This window comes from Haplochromis burtoni, unplaced genomic scaffold (genome assembly GCF_018398535.1).
Source record: "Haplochromis burtoni strain Fernald_Lab_line unplaced genomic scaffold, NCSU_Asbu1 Contig_21, whole genome shotgun sequence".
In the NCBI taxonomy this organism is placed as follows: domain Eukaryota; kingdom Metazoa; phylum Chordata; class Actinopteri; order Cichliformes; family Cichlidae; genus Haplochromis; species Haplochromis burtoni.
This window is the reverse complement of record NW_024582382.1, coordinates 488,648-506,568: the sequence shown is the minus strand read 5'-3', so window position 1 is coordinate 506,568 and position 17,921 is coordinate 488,648. Positions and strand designations below refer to the sequence as shown.

The window sequence follows — 17,921 nt, the reverse complement described above, 5'->3', positions numbered from 1 at the left end:
ACACACACACACACACTACCATGTGAGTCATATTTCTTAGGTGACTGGTACAATTCTGCTCATGCAGCGTCTCAAAGGAGCGCAGTTAAATATTTAAATGCATCTTTTATAAAGGTTTTCGTGCCCTATATTGTGTATCTAACTAAGCATTTATATCTATATTGTATATTTCTAACAGCAGAATTAGACAACTTTAGCAGTTTCCTGGTAGTAATAGATAGTGGATAGTGGTTCTAACTTAACAATGCTAGTATTTTTATACCTTTACTGTTGCTATTTCAATTTTTAAATACTATATTTTACATGTACAATATTTCCTGACAATATGGAGGGCATCAGAAAGAGCAGATAGGTTTCTTTGTAAAAATCCTCACAATGCCTAGTGGTGAGATTAGCTGCTATTCAGTCTCAAAGAAATCTATGAAAAAAGCTACTCAGAGATGAAACGCAAGCCACTACATATGTATTATCATTGTAATAAGTACAAATGTTATCTAAATTCCATCCATTTCTGTCCATCTTTTCATTTTCTTTCAACCTCTCCCTTGAGAAGATGCCACAGCGGGTCATCTGCCTCCATCTCTCCATCACTACAACCATAAACCTTCTCTTTAGTCTTCCTCTTTCCCTCGTGCCTGACAGCTCCATATTCAAAATCCTTGGTCCAATATAACCAATATGCTGTTTTTCTTCTCTGTTCAAACCCTCTCAACCTTGTCTCCAAACTGCTCAACCTGAGTGTTCCCTCTGATATACTCTGATAATTTTCCCTCCATTCAGTCCAAACAAAAATGTTATCTTCAACTTTGCCACCTACAGCTTTTTTTTCTCTCTCTCTCAAAACTATACATCACAACAGGTTCACTCTTCCTGCTATCTGTCTGTCACAAATCCCTCCTGACACTTGTCTACACCCACTCCCGCTTCTTGAACTCTCTTTTTCACCTCTCTTGTCCACTGTCCATGACTTTGGATGGTTAACTCTAGGTATTTAAACTCATCCACCTTCACTACTTCCCTCTAATTCACACAGATATTCTGTCTTCCTTATCTCCGGATCATACCTCTACCTCTCTACCTCTGTCTTTCTCCTCCTCCCTACTCTTACTACAGATCACAATGTCATCTGTAAACATCATAATCCGTGGAGACTACTGTCTGACTTCATCTGTCTTAACCACTTATCCTAAAATGGTTGAAACCAGCTGGGGTGGAGCACATCCTGGCTGAAAGTGGGAAAGTGGCGGGGTACATCATGGACAGGTTGTCAGTCCTTACAAATCAAATCCAAATAAATGTAAATCCCCCCAAACCCACTCATTCTCATGTAAGCTGTGTGTTTGTGAGCCATTATAGTCAAACCACCTATACTCATCATCACTACAAATATAATACACACTGATTAGATAACTGAGATTCTGCCCACATAAAAATTATCTTTTTTTAGGTGATTAAACTATCAAATTTCTGATAATAATTTTTGCAGAATTCATATCCATGTACTGGTTTGTTAAAATCGACCTGTCTGGAATATGGTACATGTTTTGACTTCTGCCATCCACAATGGTCTGATCTTACTTTCTTGTATTTGGGCTTTAACTTTGACAACAGCGCTCTGCTTTCTCCATCTGTTTTCTCTCTTTCTCTCTCTGATAATCTTCCGCTCTATGCCATTTCCTCTCATGCATGTCCTCCCTTTCATCTCTCAGTTGTTCAGTGTCTTTATCCCCTTCCCTGCTGGGAACACAGCTCAGTCACTAGTTCTGCGTGGGGACAGTGATGGGCTTTGAGTTTATAATTAGTCGTCCTTAAGGGCGCCCTGGCACCGTCCTTTGCAGATGGTGGGGACATTTTCATCCTGCAGGAACAACAGCCGGGGCAAAACACGAACAAAAACCGACCATATTTGCACACGCAATGCTAAAAAAAGCAATTGCACACAAGCACTCCTGGACATGCACACGCATATAGCTATAAAAATCCTTGCACATAGTCAGGTTTTGCTTTTACTCACTGTAGTTCCAGGTCATTTGGTTCCTGAGGCAGAAACTTGTAGAGCGCTACATAGGTGTGGATAGAGTGGACTTCAATGCGCTTGGGCACCTGGTTACAGGGAGATGCAGGAAGGGGAGGCAGTGAGACAGAAATACACGCTTGAGGAATAGAGCAACAAGGGATGAAAGTATGTACAGGTGGATTAAACAGAGCGGTACCTTCTCCTCTGCAGTCTGAGTTTGTTCGCTGCTCTCGTCTACCTCCTTTTCGATCTCTGGCTCGGGGATAGGATCATCTGGAATCAGCGAGAAAATGTCTTAAAAGTCTCTAATCACACACATAAGCACTCGTTTTATTGTTTTTGTTTTTGTTTTTTACAAGCAGCCACAGTAATTCTCTCTCACGCACAGAAAGTTATGCGCGACACAACATCTGCATAGACACACATAGGCAAGGGCATGCAGCGCATGTGCATATCCACATACATCAAGGCACAGACACAGAGACGTCTTTACCCCCTGTCTCCTGAGTAAATTCTTCCTCCATGCTGGACTGTCTCTGTTGCCTCTCCTCTCCTCCCTCCCCCTCAAATAAGAACATAGAGAGGAAGCAATAAAATATCAGCACCAGGAGGCCAGAGAGGATGCATTTGATAGTGGGTGACCTTGTTGTCAGTCAGTATGCTGGAAGTTCATGTATTCAACAGGTTTCAGAGATACCTGCGGTTCACAAAATGTGAACATTTTACATTTTAGCAAGCATGCACATTCTTTTCAGTGGAGAAGTTAGATGAGAAGCTTTCTATCAGTCTCAAACGTGTATAAACAGACAACATTTTGCAACATTTTGGTGAGGCGAGGTGTTTGGTCCAATGTTGAGCAGCAGTAAACATCTCTTGGCTGTTGCTTCATATTTGCTGCTTATAAGCTGTACACAGATCAGTCTCAAATATTTGTAGCTGAACTGTTACTTTCTGATATCGCAACATTTATTCAGGGTTTACAAGTTTGATTTAGATGGCTTGCAGCTGTTTTTCAGAGGATTCGGAGAGCTTTTTGAATCAGTCTCCATGTTTATATTATGACTAAAAAAGGTAGCTAAGAAGACAAGAATATTGTTATGTTAAAGATTTTCTTCCAATTTAATGGCTGTTCTGATAATACCTAATAAATCTGAATCTAAAGCATTCTTAAATGTATTAACTCTTAATAATTCAATAAAAAAAACATATGCACCCTTTACAAAATATGGCTTAACAAGGGAATGTCACTGTCAGTTCTCTTAATATAATAAGTAAGTTGGCTAACGGACCAGTGTTGTTTATTGTGTCAAACACATGGGACTGAACTGTCCTCTACCCCCACCCACAGGCCTATGATGTCATACCAAGCTGCGCGTTGGTGATTCTGACAAACTGCCAAAACTGGAGCGACTCATCTGTGCCAAGGACGTCCCGTAGCGCAAGGCGGCATACACAGGGTCTACTCGCATCCGCGGTGCCTCTGAAACCACACACAGACACGTAAATTATTCACTAAAAGACTTCGGACACACTACAATCAGGGCTACACGCTGAGATTACACTGTACATCATGACTATTGTGCCTGTGCCAATCTGGAGGAACCAAGGGGTTTAAATATAACTGCTGTAACACAGTCAGTCCTGAACCAAAGTGGCCTACTTTAGATCTGCGAGGACAGCAGCCAAAAATTCAAAAGAAAATGAAGACATTCCAATGAATTAACATGCTTTGATTTATTTAACTTAGTGGCAAGAGATGTGTCTTAGTTTAATAGCTTTAACAGATGTGAAACTGTGGAAAGAGTAGAAAGGGAATAAGAGACGAAATGTAAAATATGGAAATCTTCTGAAAGTCTTCGCTGCTGCATTTCATGTAGACAGCAGTGCTTGGGTGCTATCACACTATTTCTGAAGTTGGGAATTAGATTTTTCAGCTCTTTCCCCATCCAGCTCAACAGAAGGAGGGTAGAGGGATTTTGCTGCAGGGCCAGATGTGTCTCAGTGTGCGTGTGCCTGTGCAGGATGAAGTTGAAATCACCTGTAGTTTCATACTAAAGTCATTTCTTCTGTATACAGAAGAAATTGTGCAGCAATGTGTTATTTAGTATGATTAAGTCAGGTATTTAGAGTCGATAAAGCTCATTACACTGACTGAAGGAGGTATTTCTGCAGAGAGAAGTTAATTGCAGATGAGTAAATGATGGGATGGGAAGCCAAGCTTAGAGACTCTACACTCCACTACTCCATATAAATAATTGTTTTTTTTAGATCCTTAACGTTCCTTTTGAGACTGGAAGGAGAGTTTTTATGTAAAGTAGCTTCAGGTCTGTTTTTATTATAATGTTGTTAATTATCAGTTAACTGATAACATTCTGACCCGAGAATATCATCAGTATCAGGTTCTCTTTGGCAGATTTAACCTTAACATTTAAACAGAGAAATCCTTTTCACATTCATCACATATGAATCATCACTGCAAGACTGCAACGTAGACCGTTAAGTTCCCGCAACTAGCAGACTCATAAATGAGGTTTAATATGAGAACAGTAAATTGTGGCCAGGAGGTACTTGATGGGAAATTAAGGGGGTCTGTGAGTAAATACAAAATGAAAACTGTTGTCTGATATGAATGTGTGTAAACATTTTACCAAGCCTTTTGTTAGCATAATTATGAGCACACTGTGTAATGTGTGATTGTGAGCTTGGCAGGTTGCACTCTCAGCTAGCCCTGGCAAAGTCCCAGGCATCATGGTGCTGAGCTCGAGGTGATGATGGAGTTGTAGGTTCATTGTACCCTGACTCATGAGTACTACAAGCAAGTGACAGCATGGGGCGCCGACCCTGATGTGAGTCATGCATTATGGCAGATGACTGTGTCACGTTCAAAGGTGTTCTTCCAAAGGTATGACAAAGAAAAATGAAGCTGCATTTCAGCGGTGACAATAAAAGGAAGAACAAATTTTAAGCACTTTGGTCCAGTGGTTGTAAAAGCAACTCGTACCACTATGATTTGGCCTTGAGCGGACAAACACTGACCTGAAAACTGATTAAAAATATAATTTTCTTTGAAATTTATTCCCAGCATTTGCTGAATGAAATAAGGTGGATGTTTGTGAATTTGGGGTTACTATCAATCAAAAAAGTGGGCAGCATTTCAATGTTTATGAATTTTTAAACATGCAACTGTGGTGCCTATCTAATAAATTAATCCTCTTCACCAGTCCAAGGATATACAGCACAACTCATAAACAGAGATATAAAAACATAAACATTAGAACTTATAAATATTTATTCACATACTTTCAGCGTAGAGACGGTCCATCACCTCCAAGTGAAACTGAATTTGTCTCCTTCTCTTTATCTTTTTCCACTTCACATTCGTCCGTTGCCAGGTGAGGTGAAGACATTTCTGTTTTTTATTACATTACAAGCAAAAGTGCAAAAAATAAAATAAAATAGAAAAATCGAAAAGTAAAACCCAAAAGGCTGGACAAGAGCAACGTCACGAAACAAAAGCACAGGGACACAAGCAAACCCAACCAGCGGATTCACTCATACAACCACATGCACACTCGGACTGCGCTCACCTTGGCTTGGCTGAACTTCCTTGACGACAGCCAACTGGTCATTGACGAGCATCGGCGAGCTGAAGTTTCGCTTGAATGCTCCCGACTAATGGAGGGGAGAACAGAGCACAAGGGGTTTTATCAGCTGCCATAACTTCTTGTTTATAGACTCAACACATAGCTCAACATATATCTCTTTGTAGTGCTATTTGAGCATTCATACAGAACACGTACAAAATGTAAGTGAAACAATTAACTGCGCTCACTTGCTCCAGGAAAGAACAAAATAAGCAAAGCCACGTATGAGCTCTCTCTGCTGCTAATCATGAACAATAAATTCACTCAACCACTACTTGTGGCCGCATGACTTAGACACAGACATGGACATGTGATTCTCCGTGTGTATGTGTCAGCACGACTGCAATTTCACACCGAATTAAGCACAGTGAGAGTTTCAGCTGAGATATCGGTTTGTCTTTGCCTTGACTTGCAAATGAGCCACTCACTTTGTCATATTATGTTGAAGAGAGAAACACTCAGCGGATCAAAGGCAATAAGTGGCTACCTTTGTTCTCCACAAACACACCCAGATTGTGCTCTGATGATATTTTAGCTTTCGCTGCCCTCATCATTCCCCTACCTTTCCCCCTCTCTGTTTGTGCACTGCTGTCAAACTGCACTGAGCTCTCTTCAGTACAGCGCTCTTAAAATTTTCCAAGTGGCTCTCAGAAGGTCTCGCCTCCTGCTGCATGCTAATGTCCTCTGCTTTACACTAGAGGATAAACACAAAAGCTGTGTCTGAAATCACTCCCAATTTTCTGCCTAGTGAATCATACTCACCTTCTACCATTGTCCTTCAAACAGTCATAATATTACATTTTTCATGATAACAAAAAAAAAAATCCAAATTGTAACATCTAACCGTTACGCCGCAAGTGTGCGAAATACTCTTTATGTAAGCAGTAGTAAAGAAAATTAAACATTGCTAATGATGGACCTAAAAGGATGGTGCAATGATTAATTGTTTTATTTCAGTAGCATCAGCACTTCACAGCTTCAAAACAGCACTTTTCCTTCTGCCATATGCATCTGTGTTTTTTCAGCAATTTAACTGAAACTGCACATATGGTGAGCAAAAATGACTGCCTGCAGGTCAAGAGTGTTTCAGTGTTTATACGTGTGAGTCTGTGTGTTGATGTAATAACCTAAATGTGTTTGATGTGATACAATACTGATTCATCTGTGGGGGTTTTTTCTTTCTTTCCCATTAACGCTGTACCTAAAGCTATTCTATTAAAAAAATTAAATTAATTGCAGAGTGCACAGGGTTTTGTGGTCAGGTTTTCAATTCATGCTTGTAATCCAAAGTGTGTTGGTAATATGACAAAACAATGATTGGAGTTGTGAAACTGAACATCAGATAACAAATCAGAAAATAAAATGTCAACCTCTTAACAATTTCCACATTTAGTCACTTCTTTGTTGCAAATGTGTGAGTACGTTGCAACATGACTCGAAAAATAAGGCCTTCCCTAAATGTCTTCTATGTTAATGAGGTCCACAGCATGAACACCTTGCATATTTCCAGTTAACGGGACTCTTGTAGTCCTACGGATCACTCTAGCTTTGCACTCTCCTGCTTTGATTAAGAGCAATGAGGAGATGCAATAAACTGCATATATGGAGGTTGTTTCATTGCCCCTCTGGGCCTCTATGCAGGCCTGTGAAAAACTAAGTAGAGCCCATGATTCAATTGCTTGTGGAACCACCTTAAGCAGCAATAACTTGAAGTAATTGTTTTCCGTATGACTCTATTAGTATCTCGCATCCATGTGGAGAATTTTGTCTCACTCTTCTTTACAGTGTTGCTTCAGTTCATTGAGGTTTGCGGGCATTTGTTTGCGCACAGCTTTCTTATGGTTCCCTTAAGGTCTGGGCTGTGAATGGGCCACTGGAATGCTTTCATTCTTTTCTTTTTCAGCATTTCTGTTGTAGATTTGCTGCTGTGCTTGGGATCATTGGGATCATTGCTCTGTTGCGTGACCTAATTTCAGTCAGACAAGTGGCCTCACGTTTGACTCTGGAACACTGATATACGCGCGAGTTCATGGTTGAGTCAATAACTGCAAGGTGCCCAGGTGGCTTCAATGGCTACAAAACAAGCTGTTCATCACCATGCTTGATAGTGGGTTTGTTCTGATATATCCAATATATCAAATATAAGCCACGCTGCCATGTTGATTTTAGAGAGAATAGGCTTTATTGTGGCAATCTTCCAAAGAAGCCATACTTGTTCAGTCTTTTTCTAATTATACTGTCATGGAGTTGAACAAATCTAATGTGCTAACTGAGGCCTGTAGAGTCTGAGATGTAGTGCTTGTTTGTTTGTTTTTTTCGATTTTTTAAAATTTCTCTTGGAATGAATTTGCCGGATTTGCACTCATTGAAAAATTGCAGCTTTGTTTTAAACCCACCTGAATGTTCCAGACCAGCAAACTGCCAAGACTTCTTTTAAACTGCTTTATGGTGATTATCAGTTTATTAAGTACACTTAGTTTTCCACAGGACTACCCAGAGTCTCATGTCGATGTGTCATTTGGCTGTATGTTAACACGTTTATTTCAATGAATCACTGAAATATTTGCTTTCTTGCCAAAAATGAACACGAGAAGTAATAAGTAGCCATTCTATTCTTGCAATCCAGACACAAACAAAGCCAATGCTACTTTTTTATGTTTCCTATTCATTTCGCAGAAGAAAATGGTTTATCATAGCAATAGCCTGGCATGAAGTGCAATGGAAAAACATGAAAGCAACAATCACTTTCCACTGAAGAGTGCTAAATCAGGGAACAGAATCAGTTTAAAAGAGTTGAGCAGACCAAAGTGTGCAGTTAGTGACTATGCTGAGAGAAACTCTCAGTGCTATAAATGAGGGCAACATCAAACTCTTGGTGTGTGTATTTCGCACCTTCCCATGACACGGCTGCTGCGATAGTTCTGAGGTGCACCACAGGTGAGCAGCCATCTTGCACGTTTTACACCGTAGAGCTTGTTTGGAGTTTCCTGCAGAGTGGGATAAAGAAGAGAGAATGAAAGCAGGGGACACTGACATTGAAGCAGTCACAAAAAGAAAAAAAAAATCAGCAGGCGACAGATGTGCACTCAGCAGAAAGTGCTAACAGAACAAAGTGGCCCTTACATCATATGTGCAGGTTTTTCTCTGTTCAGGTGGAGAATGAAATCAAACCCTGTCCCAGTTTTATCAGGCTGGCACTGCAACCAGAGCTCACACTAACAGCTTCATAATGAACAGCTCTTCTTGCAAAACAACTTAAAGAGATTGGAAAGCAGCTGGACATATTTTAATTATAATCGATTTGGCATTGAGTCATTTACGTTTGTATTTTTAAGTGTTTGAGAGCTAAAGTCTCCTGAGACTCCAATTGTTTTCTTCCCATTTGTTATATGTTTAGAAATCCTCTTTTCATGTTTTAGGGATTAAGGAGTTGAGTCCTTATTATCCTAGAAAACAAAGATCACTGATTTCTGAATTTGTCACAGATGGGGATTATATCGACAGGTCTGTATTAGAGCAGAAACAACAATCAAATAAATTGGGTTGCTCAAGAAAAATAGTGGTTTTAGAGAGAGAAATAAAAGTAGTTTAACAGCTTATGAGAAAGAGGCTACACTTTGTTTCGGGACTGCAGAGATAAATCTAGAGCGAAGTGATGCGTTGCATAAATAAACCCACTAAGGATGCAACAATAAATTTTCAAAAAACTGCACAGGAGCAAACACGGGGGAGCAGGTTGGAGACTGTAATCAGTCACAGTGACAGGAAGTAGATTTAGCAGAAATACTAGAAGCTAGTAGCACTTAGAGGTGAACAAAAGCGCACATCTGCACTAGAGCTATAGCAAAGTCCAGATCTAATTGAATGACTTAAATCGAGGAGAGAAAAAAGAAGGAAGCAGTGAGGTGAGATTTAAAAACTTCACTTTTCTCAGGAAATCATTATTATTTTGTTTATTTGTACCACTTGAGGTAATTGAGCATCTTAAATATGCTCGTTTTCTGTCTGATATGGAGCTGTATGAGAAGACTGACACCACATTTATAGTCTCTGTGCTTTCAAATATGCAAGGGTCTGCATGGATTTAAGTGAAGTAAATTTAATGGTGAATGGAAAGTTCCACAATTGTCCAGATGCACTTGCCCACTTGCCTACTTCCAACTAGATTTGGAAAAAAAAGAAGTAAGACCAATTACTTGTCCAAATTTTCTTGCTTGTTCATATGACCAACTCTCTCATCTTTACAGGAAATTTAAAATCACATAAGTGGTAATAAATCATAGGTCCTGAATAATAATTGTACACAAAATTCAAAGTTTTTCATCTAAACTCTTCAGTCTTTAGTTTTCATGAGTAAGTGTATCACCAAAGACCATGTCCAGTGAGAATATCAGGCACCTTACCTACTATCATGTGCTTGCAATGCTGGCAGTTGGTGGGCTTTCGAAAGATGTGGTCCTGGAAACAGTGGGTAATCTGGGGTCGGGGAGGCTTGGCGGGGAGTGATGGAGAAAGGCTGAGTGAGGGCGAGTGGGAGGAGATGGAGGGGTTGGGACTGCGAGATGGTGAAATTGATGGTGACCGGTCACCAACAAGTGGGGAGCCAGGCATCAGAGGGGGGGACGGAGGCGGCGGGTCAGTGATGAAATCCTGGGGCAGGCGGGCATCGCTGTAGGACCTTTGGAAGAAGTTCTCCACGCTCTTACTGCGCATCATGGTCTTGAAGGACAATGAGCGTTTTAGTCTCTGGAGCTGCACCCACGGACACACATCGACAGACATAGGGACAAAGATAATGCATTAAAAATAAACACGAGATAAGCAAGAAGCAATAACAAATGTCCAATGTGCCCTCAAGACAGCACAGACAATATCCCGGAATCCATAAACATTACACTCTGTTCAGATCAGTACACCTTAGGGAAAGAAGTTGACTCATGTAAAGCAATATCACCTCATAAGGAAACAACACATTAATAAAAGAGCTGCCTGTCCCCTTCAGCAAGATCGAATTCATATTTTTAAAGGGGTGCTTGTGCTTTTGGTTGAACAAGATAAGCTTCTTCTTATGTGTATAAATTGTACTGGCTTAGTGGTAGTGACAGAAGGACTCTTGTGATAAAACGAAACAAGAGTTTATTCAGCCCGATCATCTATCAACAACCCATCACCAGGGCCCTTAAAGTGAGCGCCGGCTCCACTAAAGAGGCCACACGGTTGCAGTGCGCACAAGTGGTTCAACTCACACACCAACAACATGTGTGAATACACACAGGTAAAGGGTTATTATGCAGCACCCAGACTTTTATTACAGAATAATGGTGCTTTATGTACAACGTGTAGTTTGGCATCATGAAAAAAGCAAGGACTACCCTGAAAAGAGCATTGTCTGGACTGTAAGAATAGCTGCTTTAAAGCCTGTACATATTGTATTATTAAGCATCAATATGCAGCAAGGTCCCCCTGTAGATCTGCAAGTTGCCTATGCCATCGAAGCTAATGGAAACCCATATCAGTACAGATCTTCTGAAGTTTTTTACAAAAGATAAAGAAAGTTGATTAGGAAGATTAGGAAAATGAGAAATAAGTGTGGCAATTCATATCTGCAAACATTCATGAAAAATGCATGCCAATGCAGTATAAGAGATAAAATCCAGATGCTTTAATATTATAACAAGCTTGAAAGTCAGTATGTGGTATGGTCTGAGCTCTCTTACACTAGTTTTCTTGTCATTTCTTTAAGTATTTTTCAGGAAATGTTTCTCTGGGCTTTTTTAAGGACGTTTGAAGCTCTTCTTTGGATGTTGGCTGCCTTTGGTTCCATTCTCACTCAAGATGATCCCACTCTGTTTCAGTAATGTTAATATCCAGGTTCTGGGGAGGCCAATCCATGACTAGTGGTGCTCCAATGTTTGTTTTTCTGTCCAAGTATAGTTTTACTGCATTGGCAGTGTGCATTGGATGCATCTCTCAGGTACTCTGTCAGGTCTTTGCTTTCTTCAGGACTTTGTGTTCATCTTCTGTAGAAAGCTTTCAGAACTGACATTTTTTCTTTTTTTCTTGTCATGTTTTCTCAGGTTTTTTTAAGGACAATCTACACAGGAAGCAGAAATATTTCAAATTTTGGCTAATCGCTGTTTGGAAATCACCTTGTTGTTAGAAAAATACAACTTTATGTTTGTCAAACTGTGTCATTTTTAGCATTTTTCATGGACTCAAATAAAGAAATGGAATAAAATTACACTTGTTTTGTGTTTTGTAATAGGCCGATAGTAACAAAGTGCCTAAAGATACAATTTAAAATTAGTTCATTGCTAAGTTTTCTGTTATGTCTAGACAACACTGGTTCATACCTTGAGTTTGTGCTTGAATGATTCATAGTTCAGTGTTAAATGGCTTAACAAGTAAAAAACACTCCTATGAAAATGGTCAGGTACTACCAACATGTCCCAAGACATGTTTGAAAGGCCGCCAGAAAGCATAGACAGGAAAATTACAGAGTTCAGTTCTTTATAGTGTGCTGTCAACACCATATGTGCTGGATGGTACCTCTCCTCACTAAGTTGGAGAAGTGTCTTTTATTTCCAAAAAGAATATCACATTTTGACTGGTCACACAAGAAGACAGGTTTCTTTTTTTGCCTCAGTATAGCTTAAATTCCCCAGAGATGGTTGCAGCATTCCTGGATCATATTTACAATTTATTCTTTGTATGGTAGAGTGTTAACTTGGATTTGTGGATTTGTCTGCCCACACAGCCTTTGCCTGAGTCATGAACCTCTGCCCATCTTTGCTTCTGAGAGACTCATCCTGGATGCTCCTTTTTATACCCAATCATTTTTCTGGCCGGTTACCAGTTAACTTTTTAACAGCTTTTGCAGGAACACTGTTACATTAGGTGTAATAACCAAACCAGTTCTTTAAGTTCAGTGCATTTCAAAATCTTAAGAGTCAAATGATAAAACATCACATCAACAGGCATCACATCAGTTATCTACAGAATGCCTAACATTGATTGACTGGATAAATGAATGGTTCCTGACATTTGCCTCCAGCTCTATGTACGGTTGATGATGCTAGTTTCCCAGGTGATAGGCAGACATTTGTTACAATGACATGCGATGGAAGGGGGTAACGCTGTGTGAGGGTGTGGTCACGTCGCAAGGAAAGAACGGATGAACACAGACAGACGAGGAGACAGATCATCAGCAGGCTACATACACTCTGCGCACATGCTCTGTCTGTCTGTGCTCATTCTGCTCAGCACCAAACATAATCACTTAACAGGGACATGTTGTTTACAGCTCTGTGAGTCTGGGAATAAGCTATGAAGACAGTTTGTCTATTTGACTGTGTGTCTGTGTGTGTGAGGAACACATCGATGCAGCGCAAAAGAAACAAAACTGTAGGAGTGTAACTGAATGTACATTTGCACACTCCATATGCTTCCTCTATTTGTGAAATTATTTCCCTTCATTAGATTACATTGATGAAGATTAGGTACGCTGTGGACTACTACAATTCATTATATCTCTGTTAGATCTCTGAGCACCGAAGGGTGTTATTCTTATCTTTATTTTTTAGAACTTTGAAATAAAGTACGCCGCATTGTAACCAACTGCTTCGTTAAATACATATAATCTGGGCAAGGACATTTTGCAGGATTTGCATTTCTTAGCTTCTGGTTGGGGATTTAGGATTTCTTATTGTAAGCTGAATCGCTGCAAGTGTTCGTTCACCTATTTATGGCAGCTTCTTGACACACAAGTGTTGTTAGCTGCAGGAAATGTGCAGCATGCCTTCTATGATGCTTATAGATGCATGTTCACAGGCGGGTAGCCTGGATGCAGGCAATTAGTGCGTTGGATATGTCCATGTGTTTTCTGGCTTTCACTGAACTATGCACCACAGTGATCCTAATGCATGACTTAAAACTTTCAGTTTGGGAGATTCAATTCAATTCAATTTTATTTATACAGCGCCAAATCACAACATCAGCTGCCTCAGCTGCTTACATTTATATTGTAAAGTAGACCCTCTAATAATACATAGAGGAAAAAAAAACCAACAATCATATCACCCTCTATGAGCAACCACTTTGGTGACACTGGAAAGGAAAACCTCCCTGTTAACAGGAAGTAACCTCTGGCAGAACCAGGCTTAGGCAGAGGTGGCCATCTGCCCCGACCAGTTGGGGTGAGGGGAGGAAGACAAGACAAGAGACATGGTGTGGAAGAGAGCCAGAGATTAATAACAAGTAATGATTTATTGCAGAGAGGTCTAAAGCCAGAGATGCCTTTTGCTTTGTTGCGTGTGATCTTATTCTAGTCAGATTAAAAATGTTAAAAAAGTTGTCATGTAAGGATGAACAAGCATCTAATTTATGCTTACGAAATAAATAATGATTAACATCTAATGATCTGTTTAGAATTGCATTAGTAATTCATTTTTTTAATGAGGGGTAAAATAAATTTGGTGTTGAAGCAGGTATAGCAAAACCCACATGCTTGCAACCTGGTAATATTTTCTCAATATTGACTTACTAATGTAAGCAAAATGATTCATGAAACATTACGACTTATAAACTATATAATGGGGTGGAATATATTTTTAATGATGTTAACAGTACAAAGTTGTTTTGACTTCATATTTTATGTGCAGCATCACAGCCTTGAGCAGAGCTCTTTCAATCAGAGTGGCTGAGTGCTGGCATAACAGCTCCAGCTATAGAGCACATGTCTCAATTACAGCTAATCTAATCATCTGTCAGTGTGCGGGTCTGAAAAGCATTCCCGTTTTCTTCCATTTGAACATTATCTGAAAGAATAATCCTTCTGACTCAAGGCCGATGTGACATCAAGTATGATGTGGAGCTTCACTGCACATTCATGTGCACCACCGCACATGAGGTGAGATGCTGATATCGATGAGTCAGAAGCGATATATGCCACACTTTAGTCCCAGATTTATAGCTGATTATTTATTGATTATTCCTTTTATGAAAATCCCTGTGACCTGCAACGGGACCTGCCTCAGTCTTCTGTCACTTCTTCCCCAACTGCACTTCTCCAAGTAATACTCAACCCGTTTCAGCTTAAAAAGACGCATTTGGATCAAGTCTTGCCTGCTAATGTTCCTCCCTCAACGTTTTTTGTGACTCATACATGACTAATAATGTGATGCAAAATGCAAAATATTGCACAGATTTACACACATCTGCAGAGTCAGTCTTCTTTGAGCAGCTCCTATCTCACTGCTGCAAAGCAGACTGACGAGCTGTCTCAGCAGACCTGTAAAAGCCCACAATTTTCACATCTTCGATCCGTATTACAACAGACCTCTGCCTTTCTCACATGTTGCCAGCATAAATGTACAAAATCAATTCTCCACAGCGGAACAGCGAGGATTGACTAGTCATAATTCAATGATAAGACTTTTATGTCACTCGAATACCGCCATCAAAATTTAATGGGGCCAGTCTGAGATATTTATGGGATGCTCCAGTCTGCCCAGAGGTCAAGACTCAACAACAAAGCCTTTGTCCCACTGGGAATATGAGGATAATATAGGCACTCTGGAATTTGGTGAGATGGTGAGTGGGGCCTGCATCACATGTTTTCAGTGTTTAGAAATGTAACACCAGTAGGATTACTATAAGTCAAAACTCTATAGGTGTGCAAGGGTGGGGGGGCTATTTTTTTTTTACTTATTCCCTTTCTTCCCCATCACTCCTGAAGTGTGCCAATTTTCTGCTCTGCCATCAGCAGTAGTAAAGAGAACGTGCTGCACAGATTGGAAAAAACAGTTACTGCAATTGATCCATGCCTTAAGTCAAAACCAGTATTCAAGTCTATATGACCTTAAATCAATATTTTAATTTGTCTACCCTTGAATTTCCACTTTAATCACTCCAGCTAGTTGCGCTATAAAAAACGAGGTACATTTCTTTTCTTTTTTTTTTGCAATGATGAACGTCATAGTGACTGACCTTGTTCTAAGTGAGGATATTTCAGCCTTAAGAAGGATAACCGAGTTATAACTGCGCTCTGAAAGACACAGTCTCCTGGCTCCCTCCAATTCTAGGTCATCAGCAGAATATGTCATTTCAGAGGAAACTGTCACCATCAAATACCAGGTACATGGATTTCAGCATATAATTATTTTCACTGTGTGGCTTCAACTCTTCTCCGACAGTTGTAACCGAACAAACGCGAAGATTTTACTAAAGTGAAACACAACAGCGGGAAAAAGAATCACATAGAATAAAAATATGAGCGAGCAGCTGTATTTATGATTACAAGGAGCACATGTGGAGTGGTTTTATGTCCCAACATTTCTCAGGTTGGTCGAAATTTCTTATTATGCATGGCATCCTGGCAAATTCCTGCTCTCAGTGCATGAGAAAAGATGCATAATCACAGGCTGCCTCCTACGTTCTGCTACTATCACACATGCATGTACACACCGTCAATCATTTACACACACACACACAATCACTTTCAAGGACTGTTTAACAGCAGAGATGATCTCTGTGGAATAGCAGTGTGGAGTATCTTTTGTGCTCCTGTAGGTTTCTAGTGTCCAGTATTTCAGCATCTCACACTTTTCCTTGTAGTGTCACATTAATAAACATCACAGCAGTGAAGGTGTTACACTGATTAAAGACGACCTTGGCCCACTTCAGCTTCCTGATTTGACTTACTTACCTGCTCACATCTATCTGATCTGTGTCATATCCCCTTCTGAAGAAAAAGCCACAAGTGTGAGCGTCACTTTAAAGATGTTTGTACATGCGAAATATAGCGAAAACACCAGAAATCATGCACCTGCTAGATGATTAGGAAGAGTTCAACTGAATGGCAGTAATGACTATGGCCTGTGTGAACATGAGCAGGTGCACATGATAAAAACCTGCTTGCTTTATGACAAATGATGACTGCTGTATCCATCAAAAGTGATGCAGTGAAATGTTCTCTCCCATTCGATGCTGTCTTCGATGTCTTCGATGCTGTCTTCACAGCAACCACTCCTTTATCCTTAAATGAATTAAAAGAGATGTCGATAAAGACGGTGCTTTTTCTTAGAACCATCTACATTACAGAGGTGTTTATTACCACCTGGGGTAAAAACCCTAATCCATTTTCTTTTAGTCTGACCATGAAGTTTGCGGTTTGGGTGGTAATTTCAGTTAAATGTCTCAATAGTTTTTTTATGGATTGAAATTTGGCACAACTTAAATTTTTTCCATCAGGATAAATTGGTGACTAATAATGTAGTAGCACCATTAATAGATCCTACTGCACTTCTGTTTAGTGCTGCTTCAGTACCACTGCTGAATTTAGTAAATAGTGCTTAACGTGCACACTTGCATCACCTTTTTGAGTGTACCAGTTTTTACACAACCACTAGCTAGACTGGAGGCTCTATTTCTTTCTTTCTTCTATTATTATTTTGGTTTTAAATACTGCTTTAATTACAATCCTGACGACTCTGATATTACAACTAACTGGTTGTAATTTAATCGAGACCAAGACTATTTAATCAAGACTATTTTAGTATAAGAACACATAATAGGCTACTATTTAAAGCACACTTCCTGGTTGTCTGTTCCCAGTTGATGTTTTGGACAAAGTGAAAACAAGGTGATACAGCTCAGCCTTGTTAAACTGCCTTTTCCTGAATAGCCAAAAGGGAAAAAAAGTTTTTTGGATGTGTCGACGTAAAAAGAAAGCCATCCATTACAAAAAGATACATTTGAATGTAAGCTCTTTAAGATTAATTGTAACTTAGCTTTGAAACTGAGACAGTTCAGCTTCACTGTAGGGAATGCCAGTCACCTTTCATCTCTCAGTCAGCTGCGTATGTGTGTGTGTTGTGCGCTCACATCCATTTAAGAGGGTTTAATGAAGAATGCAAAGTGGACACACGGATGGATTGTGGGAGTTGTCATTACTCAGCGGGCAAGCTGACAAACCAGTATATCAACCAAAAACATGTTTACGCCTTTATATCTCTGCGCTCAGACATCATCCTGTGTGTTCATCCAGGAGAGAAGATGTTTACCTGTGCACCTCCATCACATAAAAAGCTCCCAAAGCATCAACAGCCCAGAGAGATCAAACTGCTCTGCACAAAAAGAGCAACACTATAGGCTGATGACTGCTACTCGGGCATCTAATTGGCTCCACCACTCACATTTCTGCCAGGCTTGGCAATACACTACAGATTATTGTTGGGAGCTGGAAAGAGAGACTGCGCTTC

The 17,921-nt window shown here is 40.0% G+C and overlaps 1 protein-coding gene across 2 annotated transcripts in view; it reads right to left on the bottom strand.

Annotated features, from left to right (window-relative positions):
- LOC102291918 (SH3 and cysteine-rich domain-containing protein 2) overlaps positions 1-17,921 on the bottom strand; it is a 29,608-nt gene that overhangs the window by 7,125 nt on the left and 4,562 nt on the right. Inside the window, exons 2-8 of one of the 2 annotated variants that reach the window (XM_005920373.3) lie at positions 10,065-10,413; positions 8,554-8,648; positions 5,605-5,689; positions 3,382-3,497; positions 2,511-2,580; positions 2,214-2,290; positions 2,015-2,103 (exon numbers count right to left, since the gene is read on the bottom strand). In XM_005920373.3, the coding sequence (XP_005920435.1) occupies positions 2,015-2,103; positions 2,214-2,290; positions 2,511-2,580; positions 3,382-3,497; positions 5,605-5,689; positions 8,554-8,648; positions 10,065-10,413 (881 nt within the window). The remainder of the gene's footprint in view (positions 1-2,014; positions 2,104-2,213; positions 2,291-2,510; positions 2,581-3,381; positions 3,498-5,604; positions 5,690-8,553; positions 8,649-10,064; positions 10,414-17,921) is intronic. The other variant, XM_005920374.3, reaches the window with a different exon arrangement.